The sequence below is a fragment of the Gekko japonicus genome, unplaced genomic scaffold (assembly GCF_001447785.1).
Source record: "Gekko japonicus isolate JY-2015 unplaced genomic scaffold, Gekko_japonicus_V1.1 scaffold316, whole genome shotgun sequence".
Taxonomy (NCBI): Eukaryota; Metazoa; Chordata; class Lepidosauria; order Squamata; family Gekkonidae; genus Gekko; species Gekko japonicus.
The window spans coordinates 879,937-905,673 of record NW_015169784.1 but is presented as its reverse complement, the minus strand read 5'-3'; the positions used below and the strand labels follow the sequence as shown (position 1 = coordinate 905,673).

At 45.2% G+C, this 25,737-nt stretch overlaps 1 protein-coding gene across 1 annotated transcript in view; it reads right to left on the bottom strand.

Annotated features, from left to right (window-relative positions):
• The window catches only part of LOC107115243 (septin-2), a 77,799-nt gene that overhangs the window by 10,636 nt on the left and 41,426 nt on the right, over positions 1 to 25,737 (bottom strand). Inside the window, exon 11 of the mRNA XM_015416900.1 lies at positions 10,913 to 11,004. Coding sequence (XP_015272386.1) covers positions 10,936 to 11,004 — 69 coding nt within the window. The 3' untranslated portion in view covers positions 10,913 to 10,935. The remainder of the gene's footprint in view (positions 1 to 10,912; positions 11,005 to 25,737) is intronic.

Sequence of the window (25,737 nt, the reverse complement as noted above, 5' to 3'; positions counted from 1 at the left end):
GCTTCAGGGACACTGGCTGCTCCAGTTAGTATGACAAATGCTGTTTATGATGTTTCATTCATTTTTCGGGAATTGCATTTGTATCACTGGAGATCCGTAAACTGCCCTGAGCGCAGAGGAGACAAAAACGCCTTTAAATGAATAACTCAATAAGAACCAGAGAAGACAAAAGATGCTTCCCGTTCTGCAGGACAGGGGAGCCATGACCTCCTTAAGAAAGCTCTCTCCCACACCAATGGCATTCGTGGGCCCCCTGAACCCTCAGCAGCAGGGGAGGGGGGGTGCCGGACTTCCTCCTCTAACAAAAACCACAGATCTTTAGATCAACAGGAATCAGCGACGTGAAAGATCAGCACTTTCCTTTCTGTCTCGCACATCAATGGAGAAGGGAGCCTGTTCTAAGCGGCCAAGTGAACCTGAACGAGGCAAATCACAACACATCCCTACCGATGCGCTGACGTGACTCAGGGAAGACAATGCTGCCAAGCAGCTGATCCAGACTTAAGTTAGAACAACATCCTACCGGGCTACACCAGGTGGAGCCTCCCAAGGACCAAAATGCTGCCTAAGCTTCGCATTCCAGCTGTCAGAAGCCGCAGGCGCAAATGCGTTCTTCCCCAGATGACTTTTCTCATCACATCAGTTTGGCAACGGACCATGATTAAAGTCTGGTCGCTATGGCGACACAGCACATATTTTTCTTCTAAAATCCCGTGTAACCACTATTGCAGGGAGCAGGGTTTGTTTTTGAATCCTTTGTAATATTCCTGTTAGGAGCATGACTAACAGTTTTAAAAGCAAGACAGACCGCAGGATTGGCGGGGAGGGAGCAGTGGCTTGAGACTTTCCTTTTTTTAAAAAAGAAGAATCTTTATTCTCTTATCTTTACCGTTATTATTTAAAATGTTTTAATATCGTCTCAGACCGTGAAGCAGGGAACAAATGCAAATAATAACAGTTCAGGCCAAAAAGCAAGAGAGAATCAGCATTCCCAGCAGCTCAAAATCCCAAAAAACCATCAGACGAGGAAAAAATCCAGCAGTTAAACGCAGCGTAACTGCTGAGAAACATTTTGTTCCAATTCGTTTGCTTGCTTGGAGAAGTTTTATCCCACGTTTCTGCCACAGAGATGCTCAAAGAAGCTAAACACACACCATAAAGCCACTGAGCAGTTTGTTCTTAAATGCTGGGAGCATTAAAACACAGGAGCCTCCATCTGCCCTCTGCCTGTGCAGTCCCAGGAGGACTATAAAGGTAAAGGGTAAAGGTTCCCTTGCTCGAAAGCCAGTTGAATCCGACTCTAGGGTTGCGGTGCTCATCTCCGTTTCAAAGCCGAAGAGCCAGCGCTGTCCGAAGACGTTTCCGTGGTCATGTGGCCGGCATGACTAAACACCAAGGCGCACGCAAGACTATACCACATGGCTTTCACCAAATGTGTGGCTCAACTGTTAATAATCTTTGGGCTTTCAGTATGTTGCTGAAGTTTCAGTATGTTGCTCTAAAGTCGTGAGGCTCAGTCTTCATTGGCATTTTATTCCATCCTTCGCTTTCAGCCCTTTCAGCGTGTACAGAGCCACACGCCCCTTCAAATAAAGCACCTTGCAGTGCTAGAAAATGTAAATAAGCTGCCTTTTAAAAAAAATTCCAACTCACATGCTGCATTGATTTGCTGGTGCAGATGTGCACTGGGTACCATTGGTATGGAGAGCATTCTTGTCCCCTCACCTTTGGGATATGGGACTTGGGGCTGTAGGTGGCTCTGCTTTACTCTCCACGCTCAGAGTCCCCAACATGGTGCCCATCAAGTGATTTTAGAAAGTGGGTGGGGCTTTTGCCCAGCAAGGTTTCTGATTGGCCATTGGAGATTTGGTTGGTTGTGCAGATTTTAAACAATGTTACCTTAGCAGCAGCTGCCACCACAACACAAGGATCTTCACCATGTGACTGGCTCTACCTTCTGTGGCAGCCATTTTGTGGCTCCACCCACCATGCTGTGTCAGAATTCCAAAGGTGCCCACAGGCTCAAAACAGTTGGGCACCACTTCCCACACCCATTCTCCTGTACTATGCTACTGCACCAAGCAGAGCTGGCTGCTTCTGCTACTGAGGTGGGGACCTGATCTTCAAACATCAGTGCAAAGGAAACCAAACAGCCCTCTGCATGCTGGAGACAGGAGCCCAGCATCCAACCGATCTCATCTCAAGTCCACAGACTCAACTTTTCTTTGGCTGCAGACACCAATAAAACAATATATGCAGGCTTTTTCGACTGGAAAATTAGACCAACGGTTTATTATTATTAGCCTCTCATGTCTACAGAGATCTTTTCCCCCCCTTAAGAAATCTGTAAGGAATATTCCCTATAGCAAAATAAATAAACGAACAACCCACTTCTGTTCATTCTCCATCTTCCTCTCAAAGCTTTGCCTGTTTGGATTGCCTTCATCGCCCGTTAAGTTTGTTCATGAGAACTTTTTACCACAGGAATACAATTCAAATGCAGAGTGAAGGAAACAACCTGCCTTCTAACCTCATCCGGGGAAAGGCGGTGGATAATTCGACACACCACATTCTCTCTCAGCCAGATAGATCAAAAATCTAGTTCATCTGAGAATGTCAGGGGCTGAATCCTGCATGTGGAAATGTTACGTGATCTACCACAGAGTTAGGGGGGGCTGCTGCCCTATTGGACAACACGGCTGATCAGGAATTTGTTTCGTGCTTCATGAAACTGTCCCCAGTCAACCTGGCAGAGGCATTCTCATGGCATGCAAAACAGGGCAACCGTTGCACAATCCCTTTATCAAACATTCCATGAGCCATCCGCACAACACGTCCCATCTCCAGCCAAACATCCTCCCTAACCTCTGCCTAACCAACGCATATCTGAATACTGTTGCTGTGCCGCTTTCCCGTCTTTTCGTGCACCGGTTTTTATCTCGTGAAATGCTCAGGCCATGAGCCTCCTCGCACTACCTCAGCACCTCTGAACATTCACTATCTCTTGTTTATAAAGCGGAGGGTAAAATATATGGGAATTATGAGAGGAATGTTACCACGTTCTAGCAACCCAGGGAAAACACAGTGTATTTTGTCCGGTACATCAAACATACACCCAACACAAATTTTATCTGGTCTAATCAACTATTTCAGCAGAGACGGTTCGATATTTTTCATGCTGGAACAAACCATCTCAACCCCATTTCAACCACCTACAAGAAAGATTTAGGACTCTCCCAGAACTAAATCAAATCAGCCCTTAAGATTTCCATTACATAAAGTGCGCAGAGGCCACAATTATCTTCAATCACAAACACAAAGCACTTGGCATGCAGTTTGCAACACTTAAAAAATAATCTGGTATTGTAAGCCTGGAGCACAACCCAGTGAAGGATCTCTGTACATGACTGACTGAAAAGCAACCAGCGACAGAGGCTGCAGGACTGAACCCGGGGCTCAGGGCTGGCATCACAGGGCATCTGCCATGGCCCAGTAGGGGGCCCTCCATGGACCAGAGATGCTTGGTTCGTCTGGTCCCATCAAGAAGAAGAAGAGATTGGATTTATACCCCGCCCTTCACTACCCAAAGGAGTCTCAGAGCAGCTTACAAACTCCTTTCCCTTCCCCTCCCCACAACAGACACCCTGTGAGGTAGGTGGGGCTGAGAGAGCTCTTGACAGAAACTGTTATTTTTTTCAGGAACAGCTCTTATCAGAACTATGGCTTGCCCAAGGTCATCCAGCCAGGTGCATGTGGAGGAGTGGGGAATCAAACTCGGTTCTCCCAGATTAGAGTCCGTGAACTTAACCACTACACCAAACTGGCTCAAGAATGGGAGGCTGCCCCAGAGGGCCCAGTAGTGTTCCAGGGAGCAATCACCCTCTTCATACTGGGAGGACTGTTTGGAGAGAATGGGGCACAAAAGACCTCACTACCAGCAGGAGCAGGAAAGGGTCACTCTCTGCTCCCTCAGGCCCTTTCTACACTCTCCTTTTAATCCATGTTCACCGCGGTGTCCTCCAAGCAATTCTGCACTAAAATTGAGTTCAACCTTCTTTTTATTCCGCCCCCCTCCCCCCATTCTGCATTACAGTACCTCCCTTCAGTGGTCAGCCCGGTTTCAGGCTGCTGTTTCCCCGGGTTATTTGGACGGTGTTTTGCTGTGGACGTCAATTGCCTCGACTCGAACGCTGAGAAAATCCTGACCTCCTGATGGCACCTGGTATTTTTGGCCACTGTGTGACAGAGTGTTGGACTGGATGGGCCATTGGCCTGATCCAACATTGGCTTCCTTTATGTTCTTATGACTTAGAATCAGGGATCTGTTGCTGAGCCTTCTAAGGAATGAAGGTGCCACTGGAAGACAGCAACAGGAGTTTCAGCCAGCTATGTGGCTGGGGAGGTGGGGGCAAAGGATGATTTAGGCAATTTGGGACTGCATTTAAAGCAATGTAACACCAGCCACCTGGGGAAGAGAAGCAGAAATCTTCCTAATCTCAAATACCAGGAGTTGAGGATGGAAATAGACAGAGAAGTAGGACCAAAAAAAAGATTGGTGTCCTGGCCCCACTGCTGGACCTCCTGATGGCACCTGGTATTTTTGGCCACTGTGTGACAGAGTGTTGGACTGGATGGGCCATTGGCCTGATCCAACATTGGCTTCCTTTATGTTCTTATGACTTAGAATCAGGGATCTGTTGCTGAGCCTTCTAAGGAATGAAGGTGCCACTGGAAGACAGCAACAGGAGTTTCAGCCAGCTATGTGGCTGGGGAGGTGGGGACAAAGGCAATTTGGGATACTGCATTTAAAGCAATGTAACACCAGCCACCTGGGGAAAAATACTAACTGGAAGAGAAGCAGAAATGTTCCTAATCTCAAATACCAGGAGCTGAGGATGGAAACAGACAGAGAAGTAGGACAAAAAAAGATTGGAACAATTACTCCCTTCTTAGAGAAGACATGGAGCCAAATTACCCTGTAACAACCCATAGATCTATCAGGGCCTGTAATATCTATTTTGAACTGGCAGTGACACTCCAACATCTCAGGCAGAGGCCTCTCATATTATGTACTACTTGAAGCTTTTAACTGGAGATGCCAGGGACCGAATCTGGGGCCTTCTGCATCCCACGCAAAGGCTCCACCGCTGAGCCAAGGCCCCTCCCCCAATCAATATCCCTTCTTTGTTCACTTCCCTTCCCCTTGCTGCACTTTAGCATCCACAAAGCTTCTACATCTTTCAGCAAAATACGTTTTACCAACCAAACTGTGCCTGCTACATACAACACACCGGGCGACGGGGGTGGCCCTAGAAGGCATCACTCCCCTTGCTGCACTTTAGCATCCACAAAGATTCCACATCTTTCAGCAAAATATGTTTTACCAACCAAACTGTGCCTGCTACAAACGGCACACTGGGTGACGGGGGTGGCCCTAGAAGGCATCATAACTGAAGCTTGAAGCAAATCCAGTTGGTGATCACAAGGTTTCGGAGGGGAACTCAGTTCTTGAATCACACGGCAGCTTGTAAGTACAAAGAAAGCGCCAGCAGGAAGGGCAAAGGTTGTCCCACAGCAGTTTGAAGTGTTTGTGGAAAGGGCAGGGGATGCTTGATATCAGGTGTGGCTCACTGTAAGAGCCTCTGCTTTGCATGCAGAAAGACCCAGGTTCAATCCCCAATATGCGCAGTTAAAAGGCCTACAACAGCAGGAGATGCAAAAGACCTTTACCAGAGACCCTGGAGAGCCACTGCCAGTCGGAGTAGACAGTACTAACTTTCGTGGACCAGTGGTCTGAACTGGTGCAAGACAGCTTCACGTGTGTTTAACCGGAGGGCAGCCGAGGATGAGGCTGGAGGAATAAAGCTGTCCCGGAGCAGTGACTGGTGATGATGATTCCATGGAAACTGCAATGCACAGCCAGAACATATCAGGGTGGATCCGTTTAGGGAGAGGGCGTCTCCTCCAGACCTGATTCTCTGGCCAAGCGACTGCAAAGCATGCGGATGTTAATGCACTGCAGGGCTGAGGCTCATTCTCAAGCTATCAGTGGTGTGGCAGGCACCAGTCATTGCCTGCTAGATGCAGAGTGCTACCAGCTGTGTCCCATGGCAGCAATGGGTGTACCTTGCTGGGGGCGAGGGTGGGGGCGAGAGAATGACAAAATACCAGGCTTTACTCCTTGCCACAGAAAGAGTTCAATATGAGAAGCCATTTGCTGGAAGGCCTCGGAAGCTGCTGCCTGGGAAAATTCAGCCACAAGACAGGTTGCCTCCCCTGCTAATATGAAATGCCCTCGATGGAGTCTTTTTTTATATATATATAAATGTATTTATTGGATTTTCTATACAATAATTTTAACACCGCTTAACAATCTCCAACAACATAATATTCTCAAACAAGATATACATCTCATTAACAATCTCCAACAACATAATAGCATCAAACACTAGATATATCTCAAAACATCTGGTTTAAATTTTTTGTTAAACCGTGCTCTTACGCTTTTATCTTAGACTTTTCCCTAATATTGCTAGCCTAGCTCCCATTAGTTTCTATCTTCTTTACCTTCAGCCAGTTATATATTGCTCCCCATTTCTCCCAATATTTTTCTTCCGGTTTATATTTTAATTCCATATTTACTCTATCCATTTCTGCTACTTCCAGAATCTTGTATTTTAATTCTTTTATTGAGGGTAAAGTGTTTGATTTCCACCTCGATGGAGTCTTAAAGGGTCAGGTGGGCAAATGCGGAAAATTGCGGTGGCAGCTCTTACTTTCAAGTGGGTGTGGTATCACAACGACTATAGTGGGAACAGCCTCAGTCTCTTGAGTCCCCCATCAGCCATATACCTGGACCCTCCCCCTCTTGGATATTATCAAGAGGCAGCCATTCTGCAGAAGGAGAGGGAGAAGAATAGGGTCCCATTCAGCGAGCAGCTGCCAGAAGCAGTGTGAAGATGAAGTGTGTGTGCACATGAAAGTTTACACCCAGAATTCAACTTTGTTGGTCTTAAAAAGGTGCCAGTGGACTCAAACTTTGTTCTGTTTCTATGCTGCCACCCTATTACCTCATTAGATCTTAACGTGGTTTTATTCTCACATCTTGAGATATTTTTTTTTTACTGAAAGGGCAGGATAGAAATATAAAGAAGTAAATACTGTGTGGCTCTACTGACACAGGCCGGGCTATTCAGTGGAAGAATGTCTGGAATGCTTGGCATCTACCACCATTCCACTAAAATTAGGGCACAGTTGGGGGTCCAGCAGAAACTGACCTGGGAAAAGAGGCTGAGTAGTGGGGGTGAGCCCTGTCCTGGATGGCCCAGGCTAGCCCACCTTGTCAGATCTCAGAAGCCAAGCAGGTCCTTCAACCCTGGTAAGTCCTTGGATGGGAGACACCCCCCACCAGGAAGTCCAGGATCATTGCACAGAGGCAGGCAGTGGCAAAACCCACCTCTGAACATCTCTTGCCTTAAAAACTCTACGGCACTTCCCACCACCACTAGTGGGGGGTAAATTTTCAGGCACGTGGGGTACAAGCCGTGCTGGGTGCCATGTTTTTGGTGCCAGTGCCTAACTTCACAAGGGGTGCCAAGCTCTATGACTGACTAAGGCAGCTCTAAAGAGGGGATGCCTGAACTGGCATTTTAAGAGGCAGTGTGGAGGCCAAAGTTGACAGCTGCCTGCAACTGGACCAAAAGCCATGTCCTCAGCTCAGTGAGGCTGAAGATCCTGCACTGCAGCATGCGCAAGTTCAAGGGATGGCTGTGAAAGGCAAGATCTGGACACTTCTGCAGGAATTGGGAGAGCCAGTTAGTGATGGTGCAGCAGGAGACGATCGGGGGCCTGGAGACCAAGTCCTATTAATCTGTAGAAGAGGAGGCTGAGGGGGGCACATGACTGCCCTCTTTAAGTATTTGAAGGACTGTTACTTAGAGGAGGGCAAGGAGAGGAGAGGACTCGCAAAGGGGTCAGGCAACCTTTCATAATCAAAGAGCGAAACGATGTCAAAATTCAGAGTAAGAGACCAACAGAGAGCCAGTAAAGAAAGCCCAGTTACATGATCAAAAATGTACACAACATAACATTGCTGAAAAATGACCAGTTTCCACAGCCTAAACCCTGGCTGTTGCAATTCTTACTAGAAAAAAAGGCATACACACAATCTAACAATAGGTAATAAATACATAAGGAGCATGCTGTGGAGTTGTTTTAGTGTGCTGGCATAGATCTGTGCATGGTTTGCATTTCAATTACTGCATTTCAACTCCATCCCTCCCCTTTCTGCACAGCATCTCACAGAATCCCTCTAGCCCCATAAAAAAAAATCTTTGCCTCCCATTCCCTTCACATACTGGTTATTCTAGTGTCCCAGCGAGCCCTCCAGTGTATCCATGAGATTTGGTTCTCCTTTTTTCAAAAGCCTTTTTTTTTTTTGTTCTGTACTGAGCCAAACTGGGCTCTAGCGGCATGGCCCCGCGATAAACCTCAGTGCCTGCCAACTGTGTTTTACTGTTATTCCTCTAGTAGACACGTATGAACGATTTCCTTTCAATGTCTATTACAAACATTTATTTGAACAATAGTCTATTTTGTGTTGCACACCTACAGCTCCACTAAACATCTTCCTCCTTCACACTGGCCTTGGCAATTTCCTTTCAACTACCACAACACTGTACCCCTTGATGACATTTCCTACAAACACAATCCACGGTTATTTATTTTTATATTTATACCCTGTCTTTCCACAGAAACAGACCTCTCAAGATTGATCAGCCTTGCCACAGCCGCCTACTTTAAATAATTCAGCAGCCTCTGGATTGTATTTCAGGACAGTAAGGCCAAACACCCAACAAAAGAACAGGCCATTGTTTGTTCAAGTGTCCATGGCTGAAATGAGGCCTTGGATAAACCTCACCCTGACTTCCACTACAAATATTGAAGGTGACAACTTGGTATTTGACTGCTAAATGATGCTGAATTTTTAAGTATGATTTGCTGCCAGATGCCTGTTTACTTTGTCAATAGTAATTTCAGGGGAGGTTTAACCCCTGTTTTTAGCTTTTAGGATTTTTATGATACTTTTAGCAATGACATTTCAGGGAAGGGTGGGCTCAAACTATTCTAACTTAAAATAAATAAGCTAGCTTGTTCTGTCCAGAAATACACCAAACGTTCCACGCTTTTTAGCTGCTTCATTTCCCACAAGAGCCACCTCTGCATCCTGAACTTGTGGGCACTCTTGAAGAATTGTGAAGACACATTTTGGCACAGATGCTTCAGCTTTTAGCAAGTGACACATTCACAGGTATGAGTGTTTCTGCTGCAGGCACTGGGGAACTAAAGACTTCCCCCTCTAATGAAAACACTCACATGGACTTGTGAATTCCCCGTGATTCAAACATTAACAATGTCACAGATTCCTTAGTCCTACTGGAGTTTGTAAGAAACATCTGTAGTCTTTAACCTTTGTGTACTGGGACCGTGTGCTACACTGGAAGCCAGAAATAGACAGCTTCAAAAAGAGGCATTGTTTGGCTGGAAAAAGAGGCCACGCTAAGCAGGTTAACGAGGCCTGGATCCAACTGCCTTAACAGCTTCTTAAAATGCCAGTGGCTACGGCGCTTAGATGTACGATACCCCACCTTCAGGGGGATCCCCAGCTGAACACCAGCTATTTCATGGCTGCAGCTGCACTGCAAAGCGAAGGATCCTTGGCTTTCCAGTGCTCATGAAAATCCAAGGTGCTGGGGTGTGTCGCACTTTAGAAGGAGTTTTCAGGACTGCAGAAGCAGGCTTCCCCACATTTTAAAGTAAACTGGATTTATCTACACTCTGCTTGTCAGCCTGTTTTGCTCCAAAGAAGAAGGATCAGGTCCCATCAAGTCAGAACCGACTTGTGGCAGCCACTGCCTTCCTTCATGTAGCAACCCCAGCCTTCCTTGGGGGGTCTCCCATCCCAAAGCGGCTTACTATTAAAATCCAGTGTGAAAACCATGCAAGTAAAGGAAGAGTTTGTTACAGGCTCCAAAGCGAGTTCATGAAGGTCTACGAACAACCACAGTGACAGACGGGACTAGTCTTCATAAGTCATTTTGTAGACCTCCCTCATCTCAATTCCCCCACCCTCATTTGTTTCATGAATTTTATTTCTTCCATTCCTCCCCATCCCCTTGCTACTGCACTGTCATACAATTCAGAAAAAAATGAGTACATGCCACCGGGGGTCAAATTACTGCTAATGATGCTCAACTGTCCTTGCATCCAGTAATTTGAACTACATTAAACTTGTTGAAGTGTCTTCCAGCATGACGCAAAGGGGGGATTTGATTTGAAGCAATCTAAAGCTCTCAATCTAGAGAGACAATTGGTCATTTTCTTTTAAGCAACAGGAGGGGTGAAAGGTCAACCACAGTCAACAAAATCTCCTTATTTTAAGGGCTGGAATGTTGGCGGCTGTCGCACAGTCACAAGGTATAATATAAACCATTTTATTCAGACTTTACATTCCAGCAAGCCAGCAAAGTAAAGTCAGTGCATTAAACTGAAGTATCCAGCAGCAAACAGCACGTTTCAACCTTCTTTGTTTTTGCAGTTCCCATCATTCAGAGAAAACATGAGTATTCTACTTTTCTGAAAGTGGCACAATCAAGCAGACAGTTTCTTACCTGCCAAATGCAGCGAGCGTGAGAGCTTGAGAGACCAGTGCACCAGGTACCCATTTATCACTTTAGAAAGCTGCAATAACATCCAGTTTTACCATTTAGCTTTTTTCTAGTCTGCAGAAACTGCCGGCTTTGCACGGCTCCTGACTCAGAAATCAGTCAAGAGCGGCATCTCAGTTTTGGGGAGAAAGAGAAAAGCAAGAGGTTTTAAAGTTAGGGCTTCCAAAACATGAAACCACACCTACCACCGGCAGCCTGGTCTTGCTCCTCATTCATCTCCAGGTTTCATCCTCATCTGGGCTTGCATTTGGGCAATCATCTCCTGCATCCGGCGCAACTGCACAGAAGAAAAAAAAATTAAATGTTGTAAATGGCCTGTGGAATGCAATAAAGTTCAGGTACCACTTGGTGTGGTTCCCAATGGTCAAAGCATGGTCAACAAAAGTCTGCAGGGTCAAAGCAATGGTATTCCCAGTAGTCATGTATGGCTGCGAGAGTTGGACTATAAGGAAGGCCGAGTGCCGAAGAATAGATTCTTTTGAACTATGGTGCTGGAGAAGACTCTTGAGAGTCCCTTGGACTGCAAGAAGATCAAATCAGTCAATCCTAAAAGAAATCAACCCTGACTGTTCCCTGGAAGGCCAGATAATGAAACTGAAGCTCAAATACTTTGGCCACCAAATGAGAAGGGAGCACTCACTGGAGAAGACCCTGATGCTGGGAAAGATCGAAGGTCAAAGAAGACGGGGACGGCAAAGGATGAGATGGTTAGACAGTGTCATAGATGCAACGAACATGAAGTTGAGCAAACTTCAGAGGACGGCGGAAGACCGGAAGGCTTGGCACGATCTGGTCCATGGGGTCATGAAGAGTCGGACTCGACTGTGCGACTGAACAACAACAAAAAACCACTCGGTGTTCTAGACTGGGGTACTGCTTCTCTTTTATCCCAAAGGAGCCAGTTTGGTATAGTGGTTGAGTACGCGGACTCTAATCTGGGAGAACCGGGTTTGATTCCCCACTCCTCCACTTGCACCTGGCTGGATGGCCTTGGGCAAGCTGTAGTTCTGATAAGCGCTGTCCTTGAAAAAGAGCAGTTTCTCTCAGAGCTCTCTCAGCCCTATCTACCTCACAGGGTGTCTGTTGTGGGGAGGGGAAGGGAAAGGAGTTTGTAAGCCACTCTGAGACACCTTTGGGTAGTGAGGGGCGGGGTATAAATCCAATCTCTTCTTCTTCTTCATATCCATGGAAGAGCAAAGAAATGGTTCCTGATATCCCATTAGGGGTGCCAACCTCCAGGTGGAGAGGCCTGCAGATCTGGGATTACAACTGATCTCCAGAGGTCAGTTCCCCTAGAGAAAATGGCTGCTTTGGAGGGTGGACTCTGTGGCACTATATCCTGCTGAGGCCCCTCCCCTCTCCAAGCCCCGCCCTCCCCAGGCTCCACCCCCAAAGCTCCAGGGATTTCCCAACCCAGAGTTAGCAACCATATGACCCCTCCTGTCTTTTCTCTTCAATAACGAAATGTACTTATTGATCCACAGGCTGAGACAGCTTTAGAAAGGGACTAGGAAAATTCAGGCAGCACATGAATATCAATGGTTATTAGCCATGACAGCTAAAGGAAGCCTCCAGGTTCGGAGGCAGTAACTGGAGTTAGTAAGGGGGAAACCAAGCAAGGCCTTGCTGCTTTTGTGTTCTGCTTTGAGGCCTTCTAGAGGCAACAGGCTGGCTGCTGCAGGAGACAGGACATTGGGCTAGATGGACTGTAGGTCTGAGCCATCCATCAGGACTATTATACAGAATTCCCCGCTGGAAGATGGACTGTAGGTCTGAGCCATCCATCAGGACAGAATTCCCCGCTGGAAGACGTGGCAACAGCCACTAGCTAATGACCATTACTCTGTGAACAAAATATAAAACCTGGAGCTATTAAACTTTTAAGAGCCCTGGTGACTTTTCAGGTCATTAAAGAAAGTCAATAAACTACCTCACCCAGTTAGAAAGCAGGAGGAAAAGATGCCCTCTGCTTAGTTCCACCCTTCCCATTTATATGCAGTAGCTAAACGGGAATGGATGAAGAGATCTAGTCCTTTCCCCAGCCTCTCTCCCAGACCCCGTCACAAGAAAAAGATATAGAGATAATACCCTCTACACCCTTATCATATCGACTGTTGCTGCTTCTGGATAGACTGAGTGGTATTCTTGTTAATCACTCATTCCAGCTAACACGCATGGGAACGGATAGTCAAAAAACCCCAATAGCTTAGCAGTGACACTAAGAGGTATTTCAGGGCGAATGCTTTGCCCTATATTACGTGCAAAGCATTGAAATGCTCCATCTTGTGACATTTACCTTTGCAAACGAGAAATGAAGAGCCTCTCATAAATATTCAGACAGAAATGAACACACACACATGCAAATCCAGCAAAGTGGCATGCTCAGCCATCCAAAACCAACCAGTCAAGCACAGATACAGGAGGGCATGCTTTTTTGCTATCTGAAGATGGCGATGCAGGAAGAGCAGAGAAGTGTCCAGTATTCAAAGTCTACAACCCCTGCTAGAGCCTTACTTCGTAGGGACTGGGCGATTTATAAATCGAAATAATAATAATAATAATGTCCAGGACATAAAGCACCCCAACAGTTGTGAGAGGAAAGAGCTCATCAAAACCAAACCATGCAATGGGCTTCCGGTTTTTGGCAACTTGCAGGCGGGTGCACTCCATCACAGCTCTGATATGAGCAACCCACAAAACGTGCCGATGGGGAGGGGTCCGAGTTGATCTTGGGCCCATTTGACCCCTTGTAGGAGCGTCATAGCCTGGGATGCGTGAGGTGCCTCTCCCAAGGTGGAAGCCAAGGGATTGAGGCTTCTTTTTGCCCCGTTAGGTCCCCGCAGCATGGAGCCAGCAATGGCACCAAGAGGCGCGTACTGGCCAGAGCGCACAAGTGATCCGAAGAAACGATCGTCTCTACATGCTATATGGTAAACAAACGCAAGTAAAAATGTGAGTGAGTCCATGACTCGGCAAACAATCAATTAAACACTAGCAGTAAAGCCGCACCAAAGCCCCAAACAAGCAGAAGGGGGAGGGTAGAGATGTAAAATTTCCGGAAATTTTGAAGCTCAGGAAAAAAACTGTTTTTTTCCATTTTTTTCCGGGCCTTCACATCTCTAGGGGAGGGGAAGCCCAATCCCGAAAAGACTGAGTTAAGCAGGGACTGAAAGGGCGGCTTGAAGAAGCAGAATTTGGCTGAATGTGGTGCTCATTAGCAAGAAAGCGGTAAATTATCAGACTTTCAGAGACTTTAAAACTTTTCTCTTACTGTAAACAATGACGCAGCGAGCAGAAAGAATGGCGGCAAAAGCAAAACTTACAACAGGAACTGCCAGCATATCACCCCCGGCTACCAAACCAGAAATAACCACAAACTTCCCTAAAATGATTGCTGCAGCTTTGCACCCTCTACTGGATCAGATGACCTACCCTAATGACAAGTTTGATACATTGCAAAAGGAGCTCAAATAAACTTCAGCAAAAACAGAGAAGGTAGCCAAGAAGCTGAAAAAAGTTGACATTAAGTCCAAAGAGTTTGGACAAGACTGGAGGTTGTGGAAAAAGAGAAAATCTCTGGGAATCAGCAATTGTTACTTCTTCAAATGGAGAAATCAGCATATCTCCTGAGACTTCAAGACATTCCGGAGCAGAAAGGAGAGAATCTGAAAGAGATTTTAAGACAAGAGCTGGCTCCCATGGTAGACTTAACAGCAGAAACTCTACAAAGCGATATTGATTTACCGTACGTATCCAGAATTTATTTAAAAAAACAAGCTACCCAGGGAAGTATACGAGAAATTTGCAAAAAGGTCCGCAAGGGATATAATTTTGAAAGCGACTAACTAAAATGTCCTGAAAATCAAATGAGAACAAATTAAAGTTTTAAAAGATGTTCCATTTGAAATTAGGAAAAGAAAGAGACAATACGGAGACTTAGCATTGTTTTTGCAAAAAAAAATACCACTCCTTACAGATGGATAATACCTGAAGGCCTTATCTTCAACTTCAGTGGCAAAAAAGAAAAAATTGACTCTGTTCATAAAGCGAAAATGTTCCTGAAGCAACAACAGAAAGCGACAGATGGACCTGAGAAAGTGGAGGACAAAAAAGATGCAGATGAAGAAGAAAATACAGTTGGAGAAAGTTTTGAAACCTCCTCAAGTAGCTCAGCAGAGTATTCGGATACTGAAGCAGAATTAGGGGCTGCTGCCCCTAAAAAGCTAAAAATTAAATTGGACTTTGATAAGAAGCACAGAGGAAAGAAAAAAGTAACATAAACTAACTTGATAGTCTGATGTTCATTGTTAATGCATAAATTTAAAGCTAAGATACACACATTTACAGTCAAATATGTTTGTGATTGCCTGCTTTTTAATTTGATACTTTTATATTATTAACTCTCACGCTTTACTATTTTGATAATAGGGATGTATCAACAATTTTAAATCTCTGTATTAAGGATCCTTTTTACTCTTAATTTTAGGTTGTTCCCATCCCCCGATCCTGTAGATTTGTAGTTTAGAAAAGCAATTAAAAATGCTTAAAAAAACACCAAACCGCGCAAGATATACAAGTGCTTTCCTGACACTTTCTTTTTTCACCTTCAAAGCAGTTTGCAAGGGGCTTATTACACTACTGGGGACAATGCTCCCTCTAAGCTGTGGAATCTTGTGAGCAAAAATTCCACTTTGTGAGCTACTGGCATTAAAGTTGTGAGCAAGCAATTTGGCTACTGCATAAATTAGTTTACTCTGGAGCCATCCTTCCTGAGCCAAGTCAAAAATGGCTATAAAACTGTGAGCTAGCTCACACAAACTCAGCTTAGAGGGAACACTGCTGGGGAGGTTCTCACCCTTCTCATGGGCCATTTCGACAATCACACCCCTGGAGCAGCTATGTGTTCATACTTGAATATACATGTATTATATATGACTATGGATCTCCTGTACCTAGCACATTTTGACCTTCAGGCTCCGCAAGGAACAGCAATGATATTCTGTTTGGTGTAGTGGTTAAGTGCGCGGACTCTAATCTGGGAGAACCGGGTTTGATTCCCCACTCCTCCACTTGCACCTGCTGATGTGACCTTGGGTCAGTCACAAGCTCTGGCACAGCTGTCCTTGAAAAAGAGCAGTTTCTGCAAGAGTTCTCTCAGCCCCACCCACCTCACAGGGTGTCTGTTGTGGGGAGGGGAAGGGAAAGGAGTTTGTAAACCGCTCTGAGACTCCAAGTGAAGGGCGGGGTATAAATCCAATCTCTTCTCTTCTTCTTCTTGAACCAAAGTAAAGAGGAGATGAAGTTAAATGACAAAACCGAGGCTATTGCACCTTGGTCACTTTATGAGAACACAAGACTCACTGGAGAAGACAATAATGCTAGGGAAAGTCGAAGGCAGCAGGAAAAGAGGAAGACCCTGAATGAGATGGATTGACACTACAAAGGAATCCATGGCCTTCGTTCTGCAAGACCTGAGCAAGGCTGTTAATGACAGGACGCTTTGGAGACCATTAATTCATAGGGTTGCCAGTAAGTCAAAAGCAACTTGAGGGCACTTGACACACACACACACACACAAAGAGAAGATACTCAAACACTGAAGCTCAAGGACAGGCCAAACAGATAAAGAAGAGGAAAACCTTGGTAGAAATAATCCCTCTCCAAGACATATTCTGTGAGAGACCATGTTAGTCTAGTCAAACAAAAAGAAATAGTCTTAAAGACTAATACTTTTTAAAAACTCTAGTGGACAAGAGCCTGCATCATCAGATGCGATGGATGTTATGGTAGACAACTAAAATATTATACCTCACAAAAGTAGGGCTAAAAGGCCATGGAGGGCATGAAGTGTTGGGTGGAATATTATTACTTAAAATGTATTTCCAGCCATTTGTGACTGCAATCATTGGTGATTACATGGTCTGCCTAGTTTAATTCAATCCACACACACCCACAGTGGCTGAGGAACCCCTTAGTCTTTCTTTAGGCCTCAGGTGTCATCCTATTTACTGATTAATTTTAATTTGTGACCCTTCAGGCATTTCTGCGTGTTATGTGGACACTCAGAACTCTGACAGCACAACCCTTTGTAGAGTTACTCCAGTCCAAGACCACGGAAATCAGTGGGTTTAGGAGTGATGCTGCACTGATTTCATTGTCGTAATTGCAAAGTTCACATTTCTATCCCTTGAGGTCACCGCATTACTGCAGAGCCACCTGATGCCTCCACACACACTCAGTTCCAACAGTCGACTCGCATGACGTCCAAGACCTCATACCAAGATCATTTCATGAAGCAATTCTCATTTGACGATAAACATTTCAGAATACGCACGCTAGAACGAGTGCAGTTCACTGTCCCACCATGCGATGAAAAAGGGCATACAAATTATATTCACTGCAGCCAAAGAGAATATGCATACTAGCCCATGACAGAGTTCCAGCCCGGCCTGCAGCCCTGTAACCCAAGCTTTTCACTCAGGCCTGCAAGTGGGCTACTGCATCATGGCCCCAAGAGGAAAGTGCACTATAACCTGGGGAAAGGTAGAACATCCTGCTAAACAATGAGTGTAAATTACAGCAGTAAAGCAGAATCACACCATATAAGGAAACTGATAACCTTCCTTGCCAATGTCTTCCTTTTCCTCTAATGCTCGGTCCAAAATTAAATTGCAGAGCTGTGTGTAATGCCAGCACTGCATGAATGAATACAGAGTCAGCTAAATGGCACACAGTTTGATGCTTATGATGCACCTCTGCACTTATACCCTGCCCTTCACTTCCACAGTGCTTAAGGCAGCACAGATAGTCTCTTGAACCCCCATAACCACCCTGTGAGATAAGTTGATTTGAGAGAAGGTAACTGACCCAAGGTCACCCAACAAGCTTCATGTCTTGAGAGAAAGATCTAGAGCAGGCATGTCCAACTTCGAACAGGTAGTGATCTATTTTTTCCGGCCAAAAGTGCCAGTGATCTACCACCATGAAAATAAAGTTTCAAATTAGTTTCAAATTAAGATTTTAACTCACTAAAGTTGGGTTCCACCACCCCGCCCCCCATCTATAACACACCTTCTGTCATTTACTGGTAAGCAAAAACAAAACAGCGAGACAAAGATCCAGAAAGAACTGCGAACATTTCTTATTTTATACCAGGAGACCAAGTGATCTACCTCTGACCCCTCCGCGATCCTCCTGGTAGATCGTTATCTACCTGTTGGACATACCTGATCTAGAGGAAGGTCCTCTCCCCACCCACCCCAGTCTTAATCTGACATTCTGAACACTACAATTTACTGGCGCTTTCCAGTAATATGCTCAAAAAGAAAGTTTAGCAAGCGATTTCTGATGTTTTAGAGAGATTTTCTGATGTTTAGTGATTTTCTGATGTTTGAAGAGCCAGTTTGGTGTAGTGGTTAAGTGTGCGGACTCTAATCTGGGAGAACCGGGTTTGATTCCCCACTCCTCCACTTGCACCTGCTGATGTGACCTTGGGTCAGTCACAAGCTCTGGCACAGCTGTCCTTGAAAAAGAGCAGTTTCTGTCAAGAGCTCTCTCAGCCCCACCTACCTCACAGGGTGTCTGTTGTGGGGAGGGGAAGGGAAAGGAGTTTGTAAGCCGCTCTGAGACACCTTTGGGTAGTGAAGGGCGGGGGATAAATCCAATCTCTTCTTCTTCTTCTTTAACTCTGTCTCTTAACGCGAGCGATTCCTCCACCGGGGCCACAGTTTGGACAGAGGAAGGGAAAGAACAGAACGCACTGTGATCACTTCTCAGCCAGTTGGCCATTTTGCCAACTAAAACGGAGAGACAGAAATAGCCAGTGCTCCGCTAATAAAAACACAGTAGGCAGCTGCAGAACAGAGAAGCGGGAGAGTTCCAGGCCATGGCTGGCCAGTAATGGGAACATGTTCCCACAACGTTAAATGCACTCCTTGGTACTGGAAGGCTTTCAAAGCCACCCACTAATCTCAACAAAGGCCAAAAAAAAATCAATCAATCAAACAAACCAGGCATGGTGGGGACAACAATCCTGCAAACTGGTGGCAGTTTTTACAAAGAAACTCCAGCTGGAAACTGTTCTCCCTGGGAAATGGGATATGCTGTTATGCCCATATTATTTATGCATAGCAATTTAAAAAAATAATTAATTTGAGGAGAAGGGAAGTGGGAAGCAGCCCCTCCCCTCAAGAGACTAAAAACTATTGTTGCTACGGGAACACCCTGACACAAACCATGTGGAGAGTCTACACATTGCCTTGCTCCAAAACAAAACCAAAAGGCACATGACTCGTAGAACATGCAAGTGTGCGAGGGAGAAAGCACCTTCTGTGATCTGTTGTCTGACCTGATTTGTGCATGAAGTAGAATGGGAAGGGGGATTAAGTGGGAGAAAGTGTCACTACTGCCTGCAGGGGCATCTTCACATTTGAGGGTTCCCCCTGCACCCTGAAAACTTAACACGCACACAAAATATTGGAGGGCTTGTCTTTTCGCTAAGCTAAATGCTTTCTACTCTGCTGTTCTGGTGAGTAGATGCACACTTCATTGTATTTGAAGAAGTGTGCATGCACACAAGATAAGAGAGAAGAGATTGGATTTATACCCCACCCTTTACTACCGGAAGTCTCAGAACGGCTTACGATCCCTTTCCCTTCCCCACAACAGACACCCTGTGAGGTAGGTGGGGCTGAGAGAGCTCTTTTGAGAACTGTCCTTGAGAGAACAGCTCTGGAAAAAAACTTATGACTGACCCAAGGTCACACCAGCAGCTGCATGTGGAGGAGTGGAGAATCAAACTCAGTTCTCCCAGATTAGAGTCCGCACTCTTAACCACTACATCAAACTGGCTTATACCTTGAATAAAACTTTAAAAAAATGAAAATTTGGCTCAAGAGTTGTTATTTGCAAGGCAATTAAGAACAGATTCTAAAAGGGAGTCGATATTTCATGTTTTTGAGCAGCTCTTCAAAGACAAGGAAATGCTGCTTGCTAACATACTTGCTTGTGTAACTGATGGAACACTATCAATGACTGGTCACTGCTGTGGGTATATCGCTTCCACAGGAGAAAAAAAACATGCCAAACGTCTTTACCATTCACTGTGTCACTCATCGCCAGCATCTGGTTGCAAAAAAACCTCCGCGATCGCCTGCACAAGAGGAGCTCTGTGTTGAGAATGAGGAAGATTTTGAATGTTTGCTGCTTCATACTGAAGTTTGTTGGTTATCAAAAGGCAACTGTGTGAGACACTTTTATGACCTTTTTGACATTGTTGTGGAGTTTTTTGAAGACACAAATGCTTTGCTCATTGATGAACTCAAAGAGATCAGGCATTACATTGCTGACATATCAGAACCATTTGCAAAGTTCAATGAAATGAATTTGCAGTTGCAAGGAAATTAGGTCAATCTTATTAAGGCCAAATCTGTCGTCTCAACGTTAATTTCAAACTTAATTCTATTCGAACACAATATAGGCTCCATGAGCTACAGCAATTTCTGAGCTAGAAATTTTTCCAAGCCTGTCTGAGCTAGAAGAGAAAGGTAAGATACAAGATGATGATCTGCAAGTTTTTTGTGACTATTGGATTATGCTGCATGAAGATATGTCTGAGTAATTTGAGGATCTTCTTTCAATGGGAATTCCAGTTTGGGTGATAAATCCATTTTCAGATACTGAGGAAGCTGGGGTAGTGGTGGAAGAACTAATTGACCTACAAAATGACAGTGAGCTGAAGCCAAAGTTAAAGAAATTGTACCAAGAGTTTTGATTACAGGAGGAAATTTCTGATCGCTGTCCAGCACTGCAGACAGTGGTTAAGAAGCTCCGTGTTGCATTTCCAACATCGTATATGGTGGAACGTGGTTTCAGTGTGGTCATCCAACTTCTCTCCAAGCAAAGAAATTGACTCCAAATTACTGAATGTGGTGATTTTAAGACTCCTGCTGAGTGACTTTAAAGCAGACTCTGAAAAACTGGTATTATTTCACCAAGTCCATCCATCGCATTCAGAATTTACTGAACAGTGAAGTACTTACTAAAGGTGGTATCTAAGGTTTTTGCTAAATGACCATCAGGCTTTAAAAAGCTGCTATCACTGAGTCAAGTTCATCAATTTCATGTAATAAATTAAACTAAAAAGTTTTAATTGGATTTTGAATAAATGTGCAATTCATTGTTACTGTCTTGAACTTTATTGTTATTATCTTTAGTGGGTCATACAAACCACTATTCTAAATAATGCCTTTTATAGCATAGGGCACTGGGAATGAGTTTATGGAACCAAGAGAGAACCAATGAGTTGATGGAACCAAGTTTGGGAACCACTGCCCTATTTGACTTGAATAAATTATGTGCTTGTGGGTCCAGGGCAATTGAAACTTTATCCCATATTTTCTCTTATTGTGTGTTGACTGCCCCTTTGAGAGATCTGTGGATATAGCTGGTGATAGTTTCCAAGGTATCCCTTTCCTTCTTGCTGATACTGACCCTGGTATTTCTTTGAGTGATGGCTACATTTCTGGCAATTGTGGCTTCTATGCGGGGACAGAAACAGAAGGCAGTACCTGTAAGACTGATTCTGTTCACTGGGTCATTGGACTGTTAAATAAAGAAAAGGAACACAAACACAAAAGCACACACACACACAAGTAAGCAAAGGGCCTAGCAAGAACCATTCTTCCCTGTTCTTCCCAGTGTGCTAGCTTCCTGCTTGCAAGGTAGGGGTTTCTTTAACATGAAGAGAAGCATTCAAAAACAGAATTCCCCCATCAACAGCTCAAATCGGTACACTCCATTCTCCCCCCTGCCTCGGATTCCATCGCCTCATTTCACTACATAAGAAGGGCAGATTTATTACAGACAATCATGCTGTTCACAGCAGTGGGTGACAAAGGGCTGAATCTGTACTGAGAGCAGAATGAGCCGGCGGAATTCTGAGATAGTAAAGTGGATTATACCATTTAAGACTGCAGGTAGGGGAATGCCATGTAATAACCAACCAGTAAAGAGTGGTGCTCATTTTCTACTTGCAGAGAATGTTTTACCACAACAGGGAATTCAAGCAGATTATTATGCCTGTACCAGACACACATAGATGCGATCTAAATAGAGCAATCCATTCTGCTAGCTCAGGAAATACAGCCTTATTTTACCGAAAATGCATCCAAGCCCATAATCTACCAGGATTGCGGGCGGGGGGTGGTGGGGAGAGATAGTTCCTGAATCTCATCTTCTCACAAAATAACGCGGTGCTTTGACATGGCACCCACCAAAACTACAGATACCATCTGCAAATCCTAATTTCTCCAGACACAGGCAATAATTTTACCCTATATTAAACTTTATTACCACTTCCCCACCCCCCAGCTCAGCATGAAACTAGATGTTAAATATTATCTGCTGCTTTTCCAAACTCCAAAATACCTACTCATTCATCCAGCCTTGGGGGGATTTAGCAATGATCCAGCAGCCTATGCCACAGACCGCCCTCCGGTGGTTTCTCCGTTTAATGGCACTTTTCATGGGGATGATTCTAGATTTGGGGCATCTTGTTAATGGTAGACTGTTTATTACGAAGGACAACTTCTTCACATAGTTGTTCCCTTAGTACATCAGAGGAAGAGAGTGATTTTCCACACTGATGATCATTTTGAAGATAATGAAGATTTAGTATGGCGAGAGCAGGCAATAAAGCAGAAACAGTAAGGAAAAGGAGTCTACTTTCATATGTCTCCCTCCACCGTTGTCTTCCGCCAGCTGATGAAGATGTTTTCGTTTTGTTTGGTATACCCATCTTTCTAATCAAATTATTTTTATATATACTTGTATATTTAAAATAATGCTGTTTCAGTGCTGAGACGTCTTAATGTTTCCATGTTTTCCAGCCTGGGGGCCCTTCGTGGGAGGAAAGGCAGCGTACAAATGTCTTAAGTACCCAGAGGATCCTGCAGCCCCTGGCACCACTGCATGATATTCACCAGCACAGGCTTCTGAGACTTCCTGCTAACGACAAGTAGCCCCAGCAACAACATGGGTGGTGGCGGAAAGCGCCATCAAGTTGCAGCTGACTTTTGGCGACCTCGTAGAGTTTCCAAGGCAAGAGACCAACAGAGGTCATGTGCCGTTGCCCGCCTCTGCGTAGCAACTCTGGACTTCCTTGGTGGTCTCCCATCCAAGTTCTAACCAGGGCTGACTCTGCTTCGCTTCTGAGATTGGGCCATCCAGGGCAGGGTGCAACAACGTTAGTAAGATATTATTTTAATAAGCGTGCACAGGGGTCATTTCCTACAGGCGCGCACAGGAGCGGAGCTCCGGCAGTAAAGAGCCCAGTGGGCAGGCACATGCAACAAGCCCCACCCCCTGCTCCCAGCAGCCCTCAGTCAGAGCAAAAAGCTGCCAGGTAAGTTGCAGAGGCCCTCCCCCCCGCCCCCTGGCCCAAAACAGTCCAGTGGCACCTTTAAGACCAAGTTTTATCCAGGTACAAGCTCGCCCTCCTCTGCGAGGACAGATCTGCACGTCCCCCACCCCCCAATCGCTAGCAATCCAAAACAGTCCAGTGGAGCCTGAGCGGTGGGTGTTGCCTTCTGACACACTTCCGGTGATGTCAGGGGGTGTGGCATATGCTAATGAGCTCCTGCACCTCTTTTTCTACAAAATGACCCCTGAGCGTGCATATAGAATATTATAATACTCAAAATATATTCTCATGTAATCTTGGTAACAACCCTGTAAGGTATGCCACTAGTGTATGGGGGACAAAACTAACTGGGAAGGGAAACCACAAACCCACAAATGAAAAGGTAAAACTCTCCCAATTTTTTTCCCCAAAGACAAGCAATAATGCTCATAGAAATATATTAAATATACTGAATATATAAACACATGCAATAGTTCAAGAAAATGCAACGTGCCTCATAAAGTCTCACAAACCACTGAATGATCATTCTTAAAAGAAACACTATCCTAAATAGTCCACAAGCACAAGCCCCCCAAGGGACAGTAACAGTCCATAGAAAAAATATACTGTCCAGTATACCCCAACAGTATCGTTTCAAAGAAAATCCTTCTTCAAAGGGTATAATAAGTCAAGGTAGGCCCAATGACCATGCACAAATCAAAGCCTTATTTTGTATTAGGTGGAGTCCAAAGCCTCTTAACAAGTTCACAACCCAATGGTGTCAAATCTAGCAGGCAAAAAGACTCTTGGAAGACTTTTACCTTTTCGTTTTTTAGTACTTTATGGGGGTGCTGAGGTCAAATTTGCCTTGTCTAAAACTACTTTCTGGGGTGTTCAAGGCAAAGGCAAGTTCAGTCTCCTAGCTATCTTGCTACATCAGTCATCTAATTCAATGGGCTTTGGGGGTGGGGGGACAACACCATCTGGCTGCTTGTTTGTAAGAGACAAAGGCAACAGATACTACTAATTTCTCTCTCTAATGACCCTGATGCTTTTAAGAGGCGGTTTCACATCCGGAGAAACACTGTAAAGAGACTGCTCGAGAAATAACAGAATCCATCTGCCTGCAGAAAGTGCGAAATAAACATACACAGGACAGAAAGGGTCCTGCAGTGGGGCTGGAGAAAACAGGCAAGAGATTAATGGCTCCAAATGGCCAAGGACAGCCTCCTTTGATAAAATACAGAACGGTTATTTAGGAGAAGAGAGGCCTTTGATAATGGGGGGCCTGGCCCCTCCCCCCCCCCAGTCAAGCCCTCATTCCCTAAGGTTATGTAAACCTTGCAGATCCGTAAATAGAATTTCCAGTGGCCAGCCCTGCTCAGAATGTGAAAACAGAAGGGGAAATGGATGTTTGTATTCTCAGCAAAGGCCAAGGAATGCAAGACCATTTCCTCTGCACCCCCAGAGATTCAGAGATTTCATGCCACTTTATCAGCACAAGACTAAGCAAAGCCTCTTTATCTCTAGTAGGGCTACAGACAGCAGAAAGTTCAGCCCCGTTTGTTTTCCTCTGGTTTCAACCTAACCCTTTGCAACTGTTAAAATGGCGGCTCTTTAGAGCCAGCCAATCCCACAAAGAGGTCACGGTTCTCAAGGACTTCAAAGGCCTCCACGGCACAGTACTGCAAAAAACAAAGAGGCAGCGGGTTGCTGCTTAAATCTCTTTCTAGTTTGCTTGCAGACCAACTACTGGCAGAATGACACCTTAGGTATTGCTCCGGGATCATTTTCAAACACATTTTCCAAATGCAGACACTGGGGCTGCTTCCCCTTGAAGGGGACGGAGGCTTTTAAACACTTTCTTCCCCAACCCTTTCCCCCACTGCCACTGCCCCTGGCTGGGGGGAATTTATGGGTCGGTAGTTCAACAGTTCGAGACCCGAGTTGCCACATGACGGAGTGAGCTCCCGTCTCTGGCCCCAGCTCCTGCCAACCTAGCAGTTCAAAAGCAAGAAATTGCAAGTAGATAAATAGGTACCACTTCGGTGGGAAGGTAATAGCATTCCGTGCGCCTTGGTGTTTAGTCATGCGGGCCACATGACCACAGAAACGTCTTCGGACAGCGCTGGCTCTTCGGCTTTGAAAAGGAGATGAGCACCGCAACCCTAGAGTCGGACTTGACTGGCTTTCGAGCAAGGGAACCTTTACCTTTACTTTTACCTTTTCTTCCTATCCAGAGGGAGTTCAAAAAACACTCCAGGAAGAGGGCATTTTTCAGAGGGAAAACGGCATGGGAAGAAAGCCTCGGAGCATCCCTTTCTCTTGACACCATTCTCCCCATCAAAAAAGCAGTTCTAGAGTCTGCATTTGGAAGCAATCGGGGAATTAAACATAATGTGTAGTAATGTGGCTGTAAGATCCTTCCTCTCACAGTTAAGGTCTGGATGCTTTCATGGCATTCTCCCCTTCTGAACAAAATGGCCAACCCAAAGTATCGGGCTGGAAGAAATTTCACCACTGGTAAACAGAGCCTCCCTGTTCAAGGAAGTATACCTCTAAATACCAGATGCTGGGAACAAACCAGGGAGGCCTGTGGCCTTCGTGTAG